Below are 20,084 nucleotides of genomic sequence, written 5' to 3'. Positions count from 1 at the left end.
TATTCTATCTGTAATGGAGTGGCCAGCGCAGTCACAGATCTCAACCCCATTGTGCTGTTGTGGGAGCAGCTTGACCGTATGGTGCAAAAAGTGCCCATCATGCCAAACCAACCTGTGGGAGGGGCTTCTGGAAGCTTGGGGTGAAATTTCTCCAGATTACCTCAAACAAATTAACTGCTAGAATGCCAAAGGTCTGCAATGCTGGAATTGCTGCAAAGGGAGCGTTCTTAGACGAAAGCAAAGTCTGAAGGAGAAAATTATTTCAAATAAAAATCTTTTTTTCGAACCTTGTCAATGTCTGGACTAGATTTTAAATTAATTTGGCAACCCATTTTAATTAATAAAAGTATGAGTTTTCATGGAAAGCACAAAATTGTCTGGGTGACCCTAAACTTTGGAATGGTAGTGTATATATATATACATATATACATACACACTGTCTTTCTAATTGGGGGATGCCATCTGCAAGGACAGGCACCAATCCTAAGCATGGGTTTGGGCCAACCTATTCTGCAGGGAGTATTTTGGCGTTATACATGACAATGATATATAAACTGAAATAAGATTGGCTGAGATTCCCAGCATAAATCCTACGCTGCACCTTCCCAGTAAACGTTAACATGAAGCGGACACCAATGTGAGGGACCCTGCACCGTGTAAGGCAGTAACATGAGGATTCACAGGGGAGAGTGACCCAGCCACTTGCAACCGGAGATGCAGGCAGTTTGGAATAGCACACTGGTTCTGTGAACTGGAAAGCCTCAGCCATTAATCACTGCACAAGACCTATTGCGGTCTCTTTTTCACATTGCACAGATGGAGAGCCATGGACAAAGAGCTCATTGACAGCGGGGAGCTTGGTCTCTGCTCCGAGTCTCAAGGATTGAAGTCGCAGCTCCTGCTGCTTTTAAGTGATGCCTGTTTTATGAAACAAACAGTGACGAAAAGATGAATCGTTATTGCAGCATCTGTGCGGGATATTGCCGGCACTATGAGGCTGGGCTACACGGAAACCTTGACCGGGTGACATGCAGACCACACTGCTAAATCACAGCCAATATGCTGCGGGTTTACATATTACAATGCACCCACATCCACTATCATTGGGGCGGTGTACAAGCGCAACATCGGGAACGCACCATGTAGCCCTAGCCGAGGACACGGACAACATCCATATGGTGAAATTCACAAACACATTTCATTACAAGACAATAAAATAGAAATGTAATCTGAACACAAATAATAACAATAATAATGAACCATTAATAAAAATATGGGCCAAAATAATATTTTACATTTTTTAATTTTATAATTTCTTTTTTTTATTATACAATTAAAATAATAATATTAAAGAGGCTGTCCACTACTTTATCATTGACGACCTACCCTTAGCTGAAAATGCTCAATATGGAGCGGCGCCGCCTTCTGATAGTGGCAGCGGCCGGTACTGCGCATGCGCCTACTATAGATCTGAATAGGAGGCCAATGTGCAGTACTCGCCCGCGGCCACGATCAGAAGACGGGGCAGCTCCACAATTAAGAATTTCCGACCACCAAGGACAGCGGATGGGTAGGGGTGCCAGGGGTAGGGGTGCCAGGGGTCAGACCCCGACCAATCAAACATTGATTACCTATCCTAACATAGGTCATCAATGATAAAAGTAGTGGACAACCTCTTTAAGGAAAAAAATAGAACATGAATATTAATATTAGTAGTAGAAGATGATCGCAATTATATAGCACCAGTAATTCCACAGCTCTTTACAGACATCATCATCATCACTGTCCCCATTGGGTCTCACAATCTCCATTCCCTATCGTATGTCTTTGGAGAATGGGAGGAAACCGGAAAATCTGGAGGAAACCCACACAAATGCAATATTATTATTATTAATAATAATAATTGAACACTAATAATACTGCTATTAAAATTTTAATAAAACAATTATACAATATTAAAATAATATCTTATTTTTTTCAATAGTAGTAATATATTTATAACATTTTTTGTAACAATAAGAATTAGTAAATAATAATATTGTGAAATATTATTACTACTACTAATAACATTATAAGGACAATAAAGGCAGGCATTATTAGACAGACATATATTAAGACTACATGATTCTTTAAAAGGAAAGCCCAATTTTCACTATAGGCAGTGGCTACTAACTTTATGAGACCTGGCCTCAGCGCTCAGCGATGGGAACCATGATACCAGACAGACACAAAGACGGAGAACACCACTGAGGAAAGGAAATATCAGCTTTTCTTATTTTTAAATATATTATTTACACACATTTTATGTTTTAGTACTTCAGGACATAAAGAAAACTGTCTTTTAAGAGCCGTAATTATTTTTTCTCAGTCAATATGTTGGTAGAGTAAATCTGCCATTGATTTTTGCATTTCTTTCTTTTCTTATGCATATTTTTTACAGCAATCACAAATTTATATGGTATCTTTTTTGTCTAAAAATTGTTTTGATTGTCGTTATAGTTTATATGTATTTTTAATTTACGGTTTACCATGTTCTAAAGTAAAGCATATAACCCAAGGACAACATCTTTCCTCCTCAAACTGCTTGGGCCCTGCACTCACTATTGGCTGACATTTAAGAAGTTTAAGGCTATGTTCACACTGGTCGTTTTTGCTGTGTTTTTTAATTTTCAGCTGCTTTTTACAGTGCCAGCAAAACCTATGAGATTTCAGAAATCTCATGCACACACATTGGTTTTTTTTGTCATCAGGATTTTGTGCTTTGCATGTTTAGCTTTTGCTGGTTATTAATTCTAGGGGACCCTATGTTATTTTGGGGGGGATCCCCATTTTAATAGCCAGTAAAGGCTAAGTATACAGTTGTGAGCTGATATTAATAGCCTGGGAAGCTCCATGGGTATTACCTCTTTCCCAGGCTATAAACATCTGCCCCCAGCCGTCAGCTTTCCCTCTGCTGGTTAAGAACATTATGTGAAAGCCCACGCCAATTCTGAAAAATAATCTCTTAATAATTAAATACATGTACAGTAGCTGCACACACGCTGTACTAATTATATATGTGCCTGACATCTTTATATCTATCTATTCTATGTGTATATACTGTATGTAATCTGTCTACTCTATCCTGTAGGGTCCTGCTGTGATTACTGTACATGGCTGTTGAATGCTGAATTGCTGGCTTTTCATCTGTGTTGCGATTTTTTCCAGTTCGAACATGATCTACAGGAAGTCATTTTTTTTCTTCCTGGTGGCACTAAACTTTATTAGCATGCACAAAGAGACAAAAGTTAGCCCAAAAACGCATGAAAAAAAACACACCAAAACATGCGCTTTTGCTGCAGCTTCTTTCTTGCCAAAAAATCAGGGTTTGCTGCAGAAAAAAAACGCAGAAAAAATGCCCAGTGTGAACTTAGCCTAAAGGGAATCTGTCATCAGGATTTCACCCTCCGTACTATTTATATGCCTCTGTAGCTCTTTCTAAAGGTACCGTTACACTAGACGATATCGCTAGCGATCCGTGACGTTGCAGCGTCCTGGCTAGCGATATCGTCCAGTGTGACAGGCAGCAGCGATCAGGCCCCTGCTGTGCTGTCGCTGGTCGGGGAAGAAAGTCCAGAACTTTGTTTTGTCGCTGGCTCTCCCGCTGATATCGCTGAATCGCCGTGTGTGACGCCGATTCAGCGATGTCTTCGCTGGTATCCAGGGTAAACATCGGGTTACTAAGCGCAGGGCCGCGCTTAGTAACCTGATGTTTACCCTGGTTACCATCGTTAAAGTAAAAAAAACAACCACTACATACTTACCTACCGCTGTCTGTCCCCGGCGCTGTGCTTCTCTGCTCTGGCTGTAAGCACAGCGGCCGGAAAGCAGAGCGGTGACGTCACCGCTCTGCTTTCCGGCTGCCCGGCGCTCACAGCCAGTACAGAGAAGCTGAGCGCCGGGGACAGACAGCGGTAGGTAAGTATGTAGTGGTTGTTTTTTTTTTACTTTAACGATGGTAACCAGGGTAAACATCGGGTTACTAAGCACGGCCCTGCGCTTAGTAACCCGATGTTTACCCTGGTTACCGGCATCGTTGGTCGCTGGAGAGCTGTCTGTGCGACAGCTCTCCAGCGACCAAACAGCGACGCTGCAGCGATCCGGATCGTTGTCGGTATCGCTGCAGCGTCGTTTAGTGTGAAGGTACCTTAAGACAAGTTCATCAATACCTTTACATGGCCTGTGCGTCTCCTCCATTACTGAGATATCAGCGTTTGAATGGATATGTAAATGAAACTGAATAGCTATTTGTAGATCAGAAGCCTCTGTCACTCCAGATCCATTTCTTGCCCAGCGCCGCCTCCTCTTGATTGACCATCTATGTGCTCTGCGTATTAAGGCAAAGGAGCAGTCAGTCAGGCAGGAAGAATTGGTGGTGCTGGGTCAAGCAGGAAGAATTGGTGGTGCTGGGAATAAATCTGGAGTGACAAAGGCTTCGGATCTACAAATAGCTCTTCAGCTTAATTTGTATATCAATCTAAATGCTGAATTGCACATATACTGTAAATAGTTTAGGGAGGATGAAATCCAGCTGACAGATTCCCTTTAATAGATGTGATCTGAACAAAGAAATGAAATGATGGGTCCATGGCCGGGAAAGTCTCCAGATCTCCCCCGATCCTGGCCATTCTAGTGATGTGAAGACTGTGTATGGTGAAGGTGACACCCACAGCAGATAGCAGGATCATGGCCACACTGTAAGTGTTGTGTCACCAGTACAACCCATAGTGGACTATTACAGCCCTGGGGACATAATGGTGAAAAATAGGGAATGTGTTATTAATAGGTTAGAAACAATTCAGAAGAAAAAAAACAAAATAGTGAATTCCTATAGTCAGTAGATACACGCTCTGTCTGCCTTGTCACAGGCAAAAATGGCAGCCTAATGGCTATGCAGGGGAATGGGGTCTCCATCTCTAGGCTTTGCAAGAAACTACATATCCTAGATAGACGGCACCGATATACTCGGCTGACTGCCATTCGGTTTACTTACACTGAGCAAGAAATTTACTAGAAGTAACGAGTTCCTAGAAGAAGATGAAGATAAATTAATGAGGACAATGATGGTCATTATGCCCCAGGACCAATATTTACTGTAATCACTTCCCATTAAAAAAAAAGTAAATTGTGTCTGGGCATCGGCCCTTCTTATGAAGCTTTTTTTTTATTTTCTATTGTCTATAGTCTCACCGTAATGGAACTTCTTCCTTTGGGACATTCATATAGTAACGGAGGAAGAATCTCTCGGAGTCTTCTCTTTCACCTTCTGTGACAACACTGCCATTCAGTTTGGAAACAGACGGCAATCTAGGAGTTCATACGAGAGGAAAAGATTAGCGAGACCATCACTACGCTGCATTAAAAGTGGAGAGGAGAATGCCCTGATCTGTCTGTTCATGAAATCAATATGCTTTCACTCCCGGGTCTCACTGCCAAAAGACTTAAATGTACCAGGGTGACCCCATACAAATAGTGCGGGCAAGAAACTTTAGAAAGTATGAATATCATCCAGGTCATCTCCAAATTCCACAGCGATTGTGGGACTCGTCTCGCAAAGCAATCGCTCATCACTGCAGGCTCAAGATGTTTTACAGTCTATAGGACCCAGCGCACCAGCTTCATTCAGCCCCACCAGAGGCCGTACATTTGGGCTTTTCATATGGGGGCTGTTATATTTTACGGCTAGACTGAAGTTTTATTAATGGCCTATGAAGGCCCCTCTGCTCAATACCCCTTTATATTACACAATAAAAAAGCCTCCTGTTGTCATATGCAGTTCATGGCACTGTCACATTTGAAGCCAGTGATTGGCTGCAGCGGTCAGGTGACTGATGGATAGGTTAAGTAAGGGCAATTTCTATATTTTATCAAATTCTATACTCCATCACAAGTTATTTAAAAAGCCTCCCAAAAATCTTTAAATGGAATCTGTCAGCAAGTTTTTGCAGCCTGATGTAGGGGCAGCGATCCTTTTTCCGGCGATGTATCACTTATTGGGCTGCTTGCTGTAGTTTTGATAAAAGCCTTGTTTTTTCTGACACAGTTCTCTGAATGCTAAGCTCTGTATAACTCCGCCCCACACCACTGATCGGCTGCTTTCTGTGTACGCTGTTCATAGGCAGAAAGGTGCCAATCAGTGGTGGGGGTGGGGTTGGTCTATGTGGCAGCAAAAATGCACTCAAAACATTTGTTAGGCAATTTCTCCAAAGGCAGTGATACCCCAAATGTGGACAGAATTTAATGTTTGTGCACACGTGATAGAATGGAAGAGAAGGAGCCAGATTTGACTTTTGGCTGAAATAGACTGCGAATGTTATATTGCATTTTCACTGCCTCCAAGGAACTGAACAGCAGGACCCCCCTCCACAAGTGACCCTAGTTAAGCAACTCACCTAGGGGTGTAATGACCATTTTGGACTCACAGGTGCTTTACAATAATTTATAACATTGGGGTAAGGGAAAAAAAGTTTTTCGTTTCTTTAGCCTGAAATTTTTCAATTTCATAGTTTTGGGCTTCATGTCACATTTGTAAGTCCCCAGAGATTCCATAGTAGCAGAAAACCCTCAAAAGTTACCTCAATCTGTAAATTAGAGCCCTTAAGAAATTAATTGAGGTTCTTCACAGATGTTGGGTCAGGAAATCAAAAATTATAATTTTTCCACTAAAATATTGATTTAGCTCCAAATTTTTCATTTTCACAAGGGGCAATAGAAATGTAGTGGCCAACACTTGCAGTTCCCCGGAGATAACAGAACAGCAGAAGACCAACAAAGTGACCCCATTTCCGAAACTGCACCCATCAGAGAAATCATCGATGGGTGTACCGGGCAATTTTACCCCAAAGGCCTTTCACCGATTTCTTTACCATTCGGTTGTGTGAAAATTGACTTTTGTGACAATAATGAGCGGATTCATATCAAAATGTTTCATTTTGACCATGGCTAAGAAGAAAAAAATATCCCTGTAAATTAGTATGCCATTTCTCCCAAATACCCACTACGCAATGTAAGGGGCCAAAACTGGAAAGTTTTCAGCTGATTGGGGGGGTTTGACGCATTTCGGACCCCTACCAATCTCTTATTGATGACCCAACCAATGGATATGTCATCCATCGTTACGTCCTGGAGAACCCCATTCTGTGCGCTCTCTCCTCTGCACCAATGCTCCACATGTCCGCCTAGTCTGTGGTTTGGGTACGCTGTGGGCCTCACAAGGGGCCGTTTGGCTTTGGTACTGTGGATTTTACTGGATTGTTGTTTAGGAGCGATGTTGCTTTTCCAGCGTCTTTGAACTACTAGTAATGTGGAAATCCTCTATTTTGCCATCGACAGGTCTGAGTAGGGGCTTGTTTTTTGTGTGGGGTAAGTTGGCGTTTTTATTGGTGCCATCAGGGGGTATACATAACATTTTATAATCCCTTTTTATTCAGATTTTTGGGACACAGAATGAACAAATAAAGAGGAATTAGCTTTACATTTTTTGAAACGCCATTTTATGGTGTTCACCATGCGGTAAACGAGATAAGATGGCTTTATTCCTCAGGTCAGTACGATTACGGCGACACCCTCTATAGAATACTGTAGACTTTGCTATTTTTGCACACACTTTTATTTTTTACAAAAATGCACCACTGTATTCTGAGAGCTACCGTATAACTTTATTATATTTCCTCTGAAAGAGATGTGTTGGGACTTGAGCTGCGCGAGAGCTTAATTTTTAAGGAACAAGACGTTTTTGGTGGTACTTTTTTTTTACATGATATTTGGTCACTTTTTAATGATTTTCTTGTGTCAGCATAAAGAAAAACCTGAATTCTGGTGTTTTTTTTATTACTATTTTTACGGTGTTTATTTTATAGATTAAATAATGGTACAATTTAATAGCTTGGGTCATTCCAGATGCCTGTGATAACAGTAATATATAGTTTTTTTCTGTTTTTTTTTACATAAAAATAGTTTTAGTGGAAAAAAAAGTACGGTGTGTTATTTTTTTAGCTCTATTTTGTATTTTATTAGTTTTTTTTTTTGCTTAATTCCTTTCATGTGACTATCACTAGTCTGATCAGTGGTCTAATATCCTGCAATTCTTATGTATTGCACTGCACTAGACCTACTAGGATGGAGTAATCCTGGGACAGGATAATCCTATTACTGCATATACATTAAATGGGACCATACTCGGGACTACAGAACAGGAGAAGAACTTGGGTATTCTGGTTACAAGTAAGCTGAGCAGCAGCACTCAATGTCAAGCAGCAGCCGCAAAAGCAAACAAGATTTTAGGATGTAGAAAAACAGAGATAAAATCCTGTGATCCCAAAGTATTATTACCCCTTTATAAATCACTGGTGAAGCCACTTCTAGAATATGGGATCCAGTTTTGGGCATTCACTTTGGGGTAAAATTATCTGGAAACTTTCCACTACAGGGTCAGTACAATTATAGCAATTCTGAATTTGTGTAGTAAACACAACCTTATAACTTCGCTCTATAGGTCAGGGATGGTGAATGATAATACCAAATGTATAGTTTTTTGGTTTTACTATTTTGAAAAAAAGCTACCGGTATATCTTTCTTTTTTTTTTCAGTTAACAGTAGTATGACGGCTTGCTTTGGAGTCCAAACAGCTTTGATTTCCTCCTATTCCATCTTTCTAAGAAATCACGTGACCAAAAAAAGAGCATGGGATGAATATTTCAAATATTTACAGATTCAGCAGTACCAATATGTATTTTTTTTTTGTTTTACATTTCACTATTTTCAAAAAGGGGGATGGGATTCATATATATATATATATATATATATATATATATATATATATATATATATATATATATAATTTTTAGAAATTTTTTATGTGTATTTCAACTTAAATTTGAGTTTACCATCACTTGATCACTTATACAGTACATTAATATACTATAGTATTGCAGTGCACTGTTTAACTACCAGCTTGCTATGAAGCCCAGCAAAGGGCTGAGCTTCACATGTGTGCTTAAAAACATCTGAAATTACATTCCATTACTACACATGAAGGGAAGGAGCGGTGGGCGTCGGAAGCAATTCCATTCCTCCCATTTCTAATTTCTTAAATGTCTCTATCACTATTGACGGTGGCATCTAAGAGGTTAAGTTGTGATTAGAGATGGGCGAACCCGCACAGTAAAGTTCAGCGTCCGTACCGAACACCAACTGTTCGGATCCAGACACCAAACATGGACTTCACCAGAAAGTCTGTTGTTCGAACCCCCGAACACTGGGTGTTTGTTGCGCTGTCATGTGTATGACAGTGCGTAAAACACTGCTTCTGATCGGCGGTAAAGTCATTACCGCCCACAGCTGTGATCGGAGGTATAAAGTTTACCTCCGGTCATTGGCGTCGGCTGATGGGACTACTGCTCCCATCAGCCTACGCCTGCTGCCGCTAATAACAGCGAGAGCAGGCACGGCTGATGGGCATATTAATCAGCCCGTGCTTGCGCTCTAAATAATCTTTAAAAAAACGGTGTGGGTTCCCATATATTTTTGATAACCAGCTAGAAAAAACTGACAGCTGCAGGCTGCAACCCTCAGCTGTCAGTTAGCAAGGCTGGTTATCAAGAATAGAGGGGTCCCCATGCTGTTTTTAGAATAGAGGGGTCCGCATGCTGTTTTTTAAATGATTTAAATAAATAATGAAAAAAATGGCCTTTTTGACAACCAGGCTTGCTAAAGCAGATAGCTAGGGGCTGATATTCTCAGGCTGGTAAAGGGCTATGTATATTGGCCTTCTCCAGCCTAAAAACAGCAGCCCACAGCTGCCCAGAAAATGCACATCTATTAGATGCGCCAATTCTGGCACTTTGCCCGGTTCTTCCCACTTGCCCTGTAGCGGTGGCAAGTGGGGTTCATATGACTTTACCGCCGATCAGAAGCAGTGTTTGCCGCGCTGACAGCTTGGCAAACGTTGGATGTTCGGCTCCCCCATTCAAGTGAATAGGGTACGGTTTCGGGTCCAGGTACTGTTCTGGTATCTGAACCCAAACTTTCTTTTTACTGTTCGGCCAGATCCGACATACAGAGGTCTGCCCATCTCTAGTAGTGAGTACAACTGGCTCTAAATGCAGCAGTTTATCTTGGGTGCTGTCTGTATAAGAGTCGGCACCCATGCTGTATGGAGCAGAACCAGTTACATAAAGTAAATGTGCAAATTTCCGTAAAACAGAAAACAAGGCTAACAAGCCAAGAAGAACGACCAAAAGAGCCCATATAGTATATAAAAATGAAAATTCTTTATTAATAGAAAATAACATAGACAAAATGGCTATCAGGATGGGAGATAGTATGCTAAAAAAGTAACCCAAAGATAACAATGATAAAAAACGAAACGGTGTGCGCACATACCAGAAGTATCCCACATATAATACAAAATATGTAATAATACACTCCCCATTAATTGTCCACGGTGTAGGAGAGGTTACCTAGATGAAATTATGTATCCTCAGGTGAAATGAGAGGTACTCCAAGGATAGTGAGCACATGGTAACTCAAAAAACCTAAAATTAGGCTATAAATAAGAGGATACCAGATTGACAATACCTTACTTCAGCTGGCAACAGATGTGGGGACTCCTGGGATGTGCGCACCTAATTTTAGGTTTTTTGAGTTACCATGTGCTCACTATCCTTGGAGTACCTCTCATTTCACCTGAGGATACATAATTTCATCTAGGTAACCTCTCCTACACCGTGGACAATTAATGGGGAGTGTATTATTACATATTTTGTATTATATGTGGGATACTTCTGGTATGTGCGCACACCGTTTCGTTTTTTATCATTGTTATCTTTGGGTTACTTTTTTAGCATACTATCTCCCATCCTGATAGCCATTTTGTCTATGTTATTTTCTATTAATAAAGAATTTTCATTTTTATATACTATATGGGCTCTTTTGGTCGTTCTTCTTGGCTTGTTAGCCTTGTTTTCTGCTTTCGTATTGTATTAGCGACTAGCCCTTACTGTGTAGTCCGTGGTGTGCAGCTGGCTATCCATTATGGTTGACCTCTTCTAAACATTGAGATATCTATAGGACGTCATGCTGACTGCTTTTGCGAGTATTTTTCTCTGTTAAATTTCCGTAAAAGCACGGCTGATATGGATATGTAATTAAAGGGATTGTCCAAGTTGAAAACAATGGTCAGAATGGCATAAAAAAAGCTACACTTCACCAATGTGAAAATGTGTTTGAAATAGACAACCCTGTTACATTTTTGGGTCCTTTCCAATTTATTCCTATGAAATCACTTATGCAAAAAAAAAAAAAAAAGTCAAAACGTGCTCTGAAAAACCTTTGGCATTGATTCTTTTCCGAAGCATTCATACAGAAATAGGACTGTTAACACATCACACAGTGATTATAATTGCCCGGTTGGAAAGAATCCATACAAGTATAATACGTACCTTGCAATAACTAATTTTCTACGCTCCTCTGTGCTGTAAGGCTCCACGAGAGGTATGCCAAGCAATCGAATTTCTTCAAGCATGGGCAAAGTGTTTAGTTTCTCAATGTCTTCCCAGGAGTTTATACCTATAGAAAGGGAGAGAAATATTCCCAGGTCATAGAAGGAAGCTGTCAACTGCGCCTAATAAGGGGAATCTCCATGATACAAAGCTGTGTCTGTGCCGGGGAACTTCGAGAGAACCTGTCAACACTACGATCCTATGAAATAGACATGGTGGGGTGTGCGGCTCACTTACGGGTTACCCTTACATGTTAGAAAAGGAAGAGGCCAGAGCCCTATTGTGCGTTCTGGGGCCAATGTAAATTATGCTTGAAGGAGTCCGAAAAACCCCAAAGAGTTATTAGCGGAGATCACCTTAAATTTACATTTCCAGAAGGAAAGATAACAGGGCTATAGCTCAATTTATAAAATGTAGAGACGCAGCCCCCGCACTGTTCACCCCTCTATGTTTAGTTCATAGGAGAAAAGTGGTGACATGGATAGAGCTCCATGAAAAGGCAAAAAAAGTGAAAAAGATTTTTTGATATGTTAGGCTACTTTCACACTAGCGTCGTGTGACGGACGTCGCAATGCGTCATTTTTGGAGTAAAAACGCATCCTGCAAATTTGCCCGCAGGATGCGTTTTTTCTCCATAGACTTTCATTAGCGACGCATTGCGACGTATCGCCATACGACAGATGCGTCGTGTTTTGGCGGACCGTCAGCACAAAAAAACGTTCCATGTAACGTTTTTTGGTGCGTCGAGTCCGCCATTTCCGACCGCACATGCGCGGCCGGAACACAGCCCCCTCCTCCTCGAACCTTACAATGGGGCAGCGGATGCGTTGTAAAACTGCATCTGCTGCCCACGTTGTTCTTTTTTTTCGCAGTTTGGGTTGGTACGTCGGGCCGACGCATGGCGACGGCCCTGTACCGACGCTAGTGTGAAAGTAGCCTTAAGGTGTAACTAAAATTGACTTTTTTTCCTCATTTTACTCCTAACTGAATAATTAAGCAACTCTCTAAATAGTCTTAATTAAAAAGTATCTACTACGGTATTTCACGAGTGTTCTGCAAAAATTATATTAATATATCAAATCTCCTGCTCAGTTCTTTTGTGTCACTGTGCTTCGTCAATCCCTTCTCTCAGTGTTGGAGGTAGCAGCAGCAGGGCTGTGGAGTCAGTAAGGCAAACCTCCAACTTCCGACCCCACAGCACTGGTCACTACTGAGCATGTACATAAAGTGCAGCACAGATTCATCTCACCTCTGACTCCACAGCACTGGTCACTACTGAGCCTGTACATAAAGTGCAGCACAGATTCATCTCACCTCTGACTCCACAGCACTGGTCACTACTGAGCCTGTACATAAAGTGCAGCACAGATTCATCTCACCTCTGACTCCACAGCACTGGTCACTACTGAGCCTGTACATAAAGTGCAGCATAGATTCATCTCACCTCTGACTCCACAGCACTGATCACTACTGAGCATGTACATAAAGTGCAGCACAGATTCATCTCACCTCTGACTCCACAGCACTGGTCACTACTGAGCCTGTACATAAAGTGCAGCACAGATTCATCTCACCTCTGACTCCACAGCACTGGTCACTACTGAGCCTGTACATAAAGTGCAGCACAGATTCATCTCACCTCTGACTCCACAGCACTGGTCACTACTGAGCCTGTACATAAAGTGCAGCACAGATTCATCTCACCTCTGACTCCACAGCACTGATCACTACTGAGCCTGTACATAAAGTGCAGCACAGATTCATCTCACCTCTGACTCCACAGCACTGGTCACTACTGAGCCTGTACATAAAGTGCAGCACAGATTCATCTCACCTCTGACTCCACAGCACTGATCACTACTGAGCCTGTACATAAAGTGCAGCACAGATTCATCTCACCTCTGACTCCACAGCACTGGTCACTACTGAGCCTGTACATAAAGTGCAGCACAGATTCATCTCACCTCTGACTCCACAGCACTGGTCACTACTGAGCCTGTACATAAAGTGCAGCACAGATTCATCTCACCTCTGACTCCACAGCACTGGTCACTACTGAGCCTGTACATAAAGTGCAGCACAGATTCATCTCACCTCTGACTCCACAGCACTGGTCGCTACTGAGCCTGTACATAAAGTGCAGCACAGATTCATCTCACCTCTGACTCCACAGCACTGATCACTACTGAGCATGTACATAAAGTGCAGCACAGATTCATCTCACCTCTGACTCAACAGCACTGATCACTACTGAGCCTGTACATAAAGTGCAGCACAGATTCATCTCACCTCTGACTCCACAGCACTGGTCACTACTGAGCATGTACATAAAGTGCAGCACAGATTCATCTCACCTCCGACTCCACAGCACTGGTCACTACTGAGCCTGTACATAAAGTGCAGCACAGATTCATCTCACCTCTGACTCCACAGCACTGATCACTACTGAGCATGGACATAAAGTGCAGCACAGATTCATCTCACCTCTGACTCCACAGCACTGGTCATTACTGAGCCTGTACATAAAGTGCAGCACAGATTCATCTCAACAGCCCAGATCCTTAGATCAGGAACAGAACAGACATTTATAGGACATTTCATCACTTTCCCAAATTAATATGAAGAAATTTACAGTACGTCCTGCATTGTACTACTGTACCCAATTTATTATATATTTTAGGAGTCGGTCCATTTTATACCGACTCCAAAGTCGTGAGCAGCAGGAAGGGAAAAATTATTGTACATAGATTTCCACAATATGGAGGGGAGAAAGCATTTAGAGTCTCAGAGAGGGCAGACAAAAAACGGGATATAGAAAAAGAGGAAAGCCAATGAAGAGGCATAGAAAGAGAATGATTGAAGCTGTTGTGATATATGAGCTAATGAAGACAGCAGCTCCCTGGATACACACAGGCATTACAACAGACCCAGACTATGTTAATGGGAGAGACATCTCGAAAGAGGAAAATCTGAAATATATATGCAGTTTACAGCCTGATCTGAGGGTTCTGAAAATGAATGAAGGAATAAAAAAATTATAGAATGAAACAAACTGCAATTTTATTAACTAAAAGTTACCACTAACATTTATGTACAAAAATTCCCATGAGAAAAGTGTCAATTGCCTTTACACCCTATTGATGCTACTGGGGGACATATGATTGTAGTTGGTTTTCGAATACCGTGTGAATGTTTTGAGTATTTTTGTTTGCAAATTGGTGGCGGCTTAAAATCTCACATTTTCCAATTGTAATGAGGAATATTTGACTCAATGTTCCCAATGAAATCTATGACAAATCAAACAAATTTTTACATAAAGTGGGTTGTCCAGGACTATTTTGTTTAATATTTTTACTATGGACCTAAAAACTAGCAGGCAGGCAGGTTACTAACAGAGGCAACTACCTGCCTGTTCTACCTGGCGCCGGCTCAGAGCGGTCACTGTTGACGCCTGCTGGCGACTCGGCGGCTCCACATCATCAGAGCAGCTCTTCTTCTTCTGGATATATAATTATACAGGGTCCCTACTGATTATAAAAGGTCTGATCCGTACCAGCAAACAAGTACAATGTAGAAGATGTGATGGCGGCACTGAATATAATGCAGAACCGGTCATTATTCCACCCCCTCTCCACATAATGGACCACCTATACAGCTGCCTGGGTAACACAGCACCCTCGTTTTCTGACGTTGGGGCACAGATTGACTAAAGAACGCCATTACCTGCTCATCTGATTGTACAAAAGTGCAGCAATGCAGAAGATGATGGAACTCTCACCCGACTTATGAAGACTTATTGAGCGGAGGTTTGGAAACAGCTGCGATAGAGATCCGTCCGAATCTTCAACGGCCAAAATGTTGTTATTTGCAAGGACGAGGGTGTGGAGACACGGGAACATGATGCCTAATTTACACACGTCCGACCAGTCCTGCAGGTTATTGTCCGTTATGTGAAGAAGCTTCAGGGAATGGAAACAAACCGGAGATTGGACGATGGTGTCGTAGTCGTTAAGGCACAAGAATAGCTCCTCCAGGCTGAAAAGGGAAGACACGATTGTATCACACGGTGTCCGCATGGGATACAGCTGAGGATGCCATATGATTGGGGGGAGCAGATCTTTCTTTTACCAAGGTTTATTTTGGTTCTCTGGGTACAAAGAAATATCTATCTCTGGAAGTCAACATAGAAATGTAATGTAGAGGGCCAACTGTGACCCTGGCCTGTCCTGGCATGGAGCAAAATTTGGCTAAAATGGTGCAAAGCTCTAATATTTACTTCTTAACTCAATTAACTCTTGCTGCTAGTGCCAGTGGAGCACATATATGTTGGACGTAAAGCCATGATTTAGACACCACTAGACATAACCACAATTTTTTCACATTCAGTTGAAAAAGAAAAAAAAAAAAGTATGTGGATACATTTTGGGCAGAAGTATGCCAAAAAAACAAACACTCTTTTGACACATTTCCTGTGGGAACGTTTAGCACATAGAAAAATAAAATTTCCCGCCATGGACAATCAGGGTCAGAGTTACAGGTTAAACGAGAAACGCCTTAACGTGGCTTCCAGGTACACATGAATTGGCCAATTTATGCTCTAAACTTTCTCAATTTTTCAAATTTCTAGTGCAGTAAGCAATTCAATTTTCATACTTCACGTTTGCAGGTTTTGGCGGCGCAGTGTGCTGCCTTATTTATTTGAGTGTATATGAGTTGGTGACTCTAGGATCAGCACCTGTTCACACTTATGTTTGGATGTGACGGACAGTTTTTTTTAAAATTTAGAGTTACAGTGTAGACCGGTAGAGTTGCCCCGAGCCCCCATACCAAAGGGGGCCCTCCTGGTAATATGGCATCTGTTAGAGCAGAGATTGCATTATCCCTCCCTGCGTAAAGGGAAAAAGTGAACATCCCCTAAAGGAAAGCAATTCTCTACAGGTACATTTATATAAGGGGCTGTGCACACATTGGGGTTTCACCGGAATTCTTTCAGCACAGATTTATCACAAAACCTGCAGGGATTCCTAAATCCTGCAAAGTGACTGAGAACCATGAAGTCTCGTGCACACGGTGCTTATTTTTTTTTTTATTAGAGATTTGCAACAGATTTAATTCTTTCACCCATACTAATAAGTGGGGAATAATCTGCAACATAAACGCACTTGAAAAATGCGACAAAAAAAGTGGGAATTTTACGCAGCATTTTTCCTGCCAACACAACAGGGAATGTCAGGTGGGAACGTACCTGTGAAAGTTTTTCTTGTGCTTCCTTTGTCACCTACTACAATGTGTAATCCTGGCCTTTATATATACACCCTCCATGCAGGGGCGGATTATAATAGGGTCAATCTGGGCGGTAGCCCAGGGCCCAGTAGTGTGGGGGGCCCTGGGCTACCGCTCAGATTGCCCACCGACCATCAGGGCATTACTGCCCTGACTGGCGTATGGGCCTGGTGGGCAGAGGGGGCCCGCATCAGGCCCCATCTCATCTTGTCACCGGGCCCCTACCGGCGCTGCGGCAGTTTCACCTATTGACGTGCGGGCAATAGTTAACAACAGCCACCAGCCAATTGGAGGCTGGCAGCTGAAGTCGGCCGCAAGCGCAGCGCACACGTCGCCGGCGTCTGACGTCATTGTCAGTCGCCGGCAAGTCCGCGCTGCTGGAGGGAGCTCGCCGCTGGAGCGCCGGTCAGGTGAAGAGAACTCGTTTTTTGGGTTTTTTTTTTTTTGCGAACGGCAATCCGGGGGGCCCGGGGCAATATGCTGGGGGCAGAGATGCTGGACACTGGGGGCAGAGATGCTGGACACTGGGGGCAGAGATGCTGGACACTGGGGGCAGAGATGCTGGACACTGGGGGCAGAGATGCTGGACACTGGGGGCAGAGATGCTGCACACACTGGGGGCAGGACTGGAGACATGGGCAGAATGTAGATACAGGGCATGATTGGAGACATGGGGCAGAATGAAAGACATGGGGCATGATTAGAGACAGATCGTGCAGGATCGTGGGGCAGGATGAATACGATGGAGACTGATGGGGCAGGATGGATACTCATGAGGGCAGGATGGGAGAACATATGGCTGGAGCCAGGAATGAGATACATGGGGCCAGGATGGGGGATATTATTATTACCATAGGGGCTAATTAAGGGATATTATTACTGCAGTGATTTATTTATTTTATTTTTTGAAGACACTTTTAAATGGGGGGGGCGGTCCTGTTACTGTGTAGAGTGACACTATGTCGCCTCTTTTTCTTCATGTGGTGTAATGTAGAAGTTGGGAAAAATTAAGTAATGTGTTCTGCAAGCAGAGCTCGAGATAACTATTATTTCCTGCAGAGACGAGGCCTGGCTGGATGAAGTGATGGCGGTCTGTGCTGGATGAAAGATGAAGGACGTCACCTAGAGACGTCACTGGTGAGTCAGTGTGACCTATACACTGACACTATACACTGTATACTATATACTGAACTGAAGGGTAAATTGACCAGATCAATGGATGTTTGACAGGTTATAGTTTCACACAGCAACTATTTTTCTGGAATAATCTGGTTCAGGTATATGATGACCCCGTCGCATGACCCCATCACATGACCCCGTCACATGACCGGGGGGGCCCACAGTGTCTGAACAGCCCGGGGCCCTGGCTACCCTTAATCCACCCCTGCCTCCATGTCATATATACAGGTGCGTCACATCCAGGCGCACGGCCCCATACTTACTCCGGTAATTCCAGCAGCAGGGTGTGCACTGTCTCCCAGGAAACTTTACAATTATTGAGGACCAGCTTCCGAATACCAGAAAATGTTCCGGCACATCGCCTCTCCAGCACCGAGGCGTGCAGGGGGTTGGAGCTCAGGTTCAGGAACTCAAGCTGAGGAACATTAGACACAATCTTGCTGACCTTTAGGAAATGTAGAAAGTAAAAGCAGTAATATTCTGATAAGACATTTACAATCTGGTGCACCTCAAAACATCAACAAAGAATTTAAGGGGTTAAAGTGGCGATCCTGAATAGAGATTCAGGTGGTTGGAGCGTCTCTTTAATAAAAAAAAAAAAAAAACTGAAACAAACAAAAAAAGTCATTATTTAGAGGGAATTCTTCACTCCAAAAATGCAAATTAAATAGTTATATGGGAACTTAGCCCCTATATTATCCCACATGTAAATGAAGGGGCTTTGTGCATCTTTTCTGTGGGCTCTGTGCACAGTTATGCCCCCTTAATTTGGATTATGAGTAGCTCCCCAGGTTCAAGCTGACTGCGCTCACTTAGCCAGAGAGTTACACTCGGACGTGTAGCAGGTGAGTACCTTAAGTGAGGAGGACAGCCTGGAGAGGATAAGTTACGTGTAAAATGACTAGGCTGGGTTTGCCATCTAATGCACTTGACTGTCCAACTAATCTTTTAAGATTAAGACTAATATATCAAGCTGTCGAAGGGGACATATCACCAGTTTAAGCATGTTAAACTATGTGGTTGCAGCTGTCCTAGCACTGGTCTATGAGTTCAGCCCTTCGCCTCACACTGACTGCCATGACAGGAGATCTAGAAGTGTTTGTAATCACACTCAGCTCAGCTGTATAGGACACAGTAGCAGCAGAGCTCAGGGCGTGTTCTTTTCTTCTCTCCATGGCACCTCCAGCTTATGATTGGTTAATGTCAAGCAGGGGATTAAGTACACACCCCCAAAGAAGAATCTTGGGTAACACTCCCTTGAACTTATAAATAAAAAACTAAACTTTACAAGCGGTTATCTCCTCAACGGAAATGATAAATTAAAAAATAAATACTACGTTTTACTCAGCGTTGCGGCCACTATTCTCTGATGTGGCCAGATGGTAACATACTCAAATGGGGAAAGGTCCTCTTCATATTTACAGAACTTTGGGTTGTTGATCTTTCACATTTGTCTTATTTGTGCAGGCATTGTTCCCAAGGACACCGCCAATAATAGTGAATGGCCTTGTCCTATTTGCATTGGTTTTGGCATGTACCATACGTGGCAATATTTAGATTCAAACTTTGAAATGATAAACGTTTTTTTATTTTTAAGCCCTGTATCTTATAACCTCAGTAGAACAACAAGGAGATTTTTTTTCCTCTTTCGCTTCACATTCCAGGGGTCATAGCATGGCTGGATATATTTCATAGACATTGCAGTTTCTTAAGGGCTGTGAGGATACCGAATATGAATACAGTGGGGGAAATAAGTATTTGATCCCTTGCTGATTTTGTAAGTTTTCCCACTGTCAAGGACATGAACAGTCTCTAATTTTAAGGGTAGGTTAATTTTGATGTTGAGAGATAGAATATCAAAAATAAAATCATCCAGAAAATCACATTGTATAAATTATATTAATTTATATTCATTTATTTGCATTTTGCAGTGAGAAATAAGTATTTGATCCCTCTGGCAAACAAGACTTAATACTTGGTGGCAAAGCAAACCATTGTTGGCAAGCACAGCAGTCAGAAGTTTTTTGTAGTTGATGATGAGGTTTGCACACATGTCGGGAGGAATTCTGGTCCACTCCTCTT

The 20,084-nt window shown here is 42.4% G+C and overlaps 1 protein-coding gene across 2 annotated transcripts in view; it reads right to left on the bottom strand.

Annotated features, from left to right (window-relative positions):
* LOC138651609 (alpha-tectorin-like) overlaps positions 1-20,084 on the bottom strand; it is a 360,891-nt gene that overhangs the window by 326,134 nt on the left and 14,673 nt on the right. For both annotated transcript variants that reach the window (XM_069741925.1, XM_069741926.1), the window contains exons 4-7: positions 18,266-18,447; positions 15,319-15,575; positions 11,481-11,607; positions 5,230-5,346 (exon numbers count right to left, since the gene is read on the bottom strand). In XM_069741925.1, the coding sequence (XP_069598026.1) occupies positions 5,230-5,346; positions 11,481-11,607; positions 15,319-15,575; positions 18,266-18,447 (683 nt within the window). The remainder of the gene's footprint in view (positions 1-5,229; positions 5,347-11,480; positions 11,608-15,318; positions 15,576-18,265; positions 18,448-20,084) is intronic.

Source organism: Ranitomeya imitator, chromosome 10, assembly GCF_032444005.1.
Source record: "Ranitomeya imitator isolate aRanImi1 chromosome 10, aRanImi1.pri, whole genome shotgun sequence".
Classification (NCBI taxonomy): Eukaryota; Metazoa; Chordata; class Amphibia; order Anura; family Dendrobatidae; genus Ranitomeya; species Ranitomeya imitator.
Note: the sequence above shows the minus strand (reverse complement) of the source record. Positions and strands in the feature narration are given on the sequence as shown.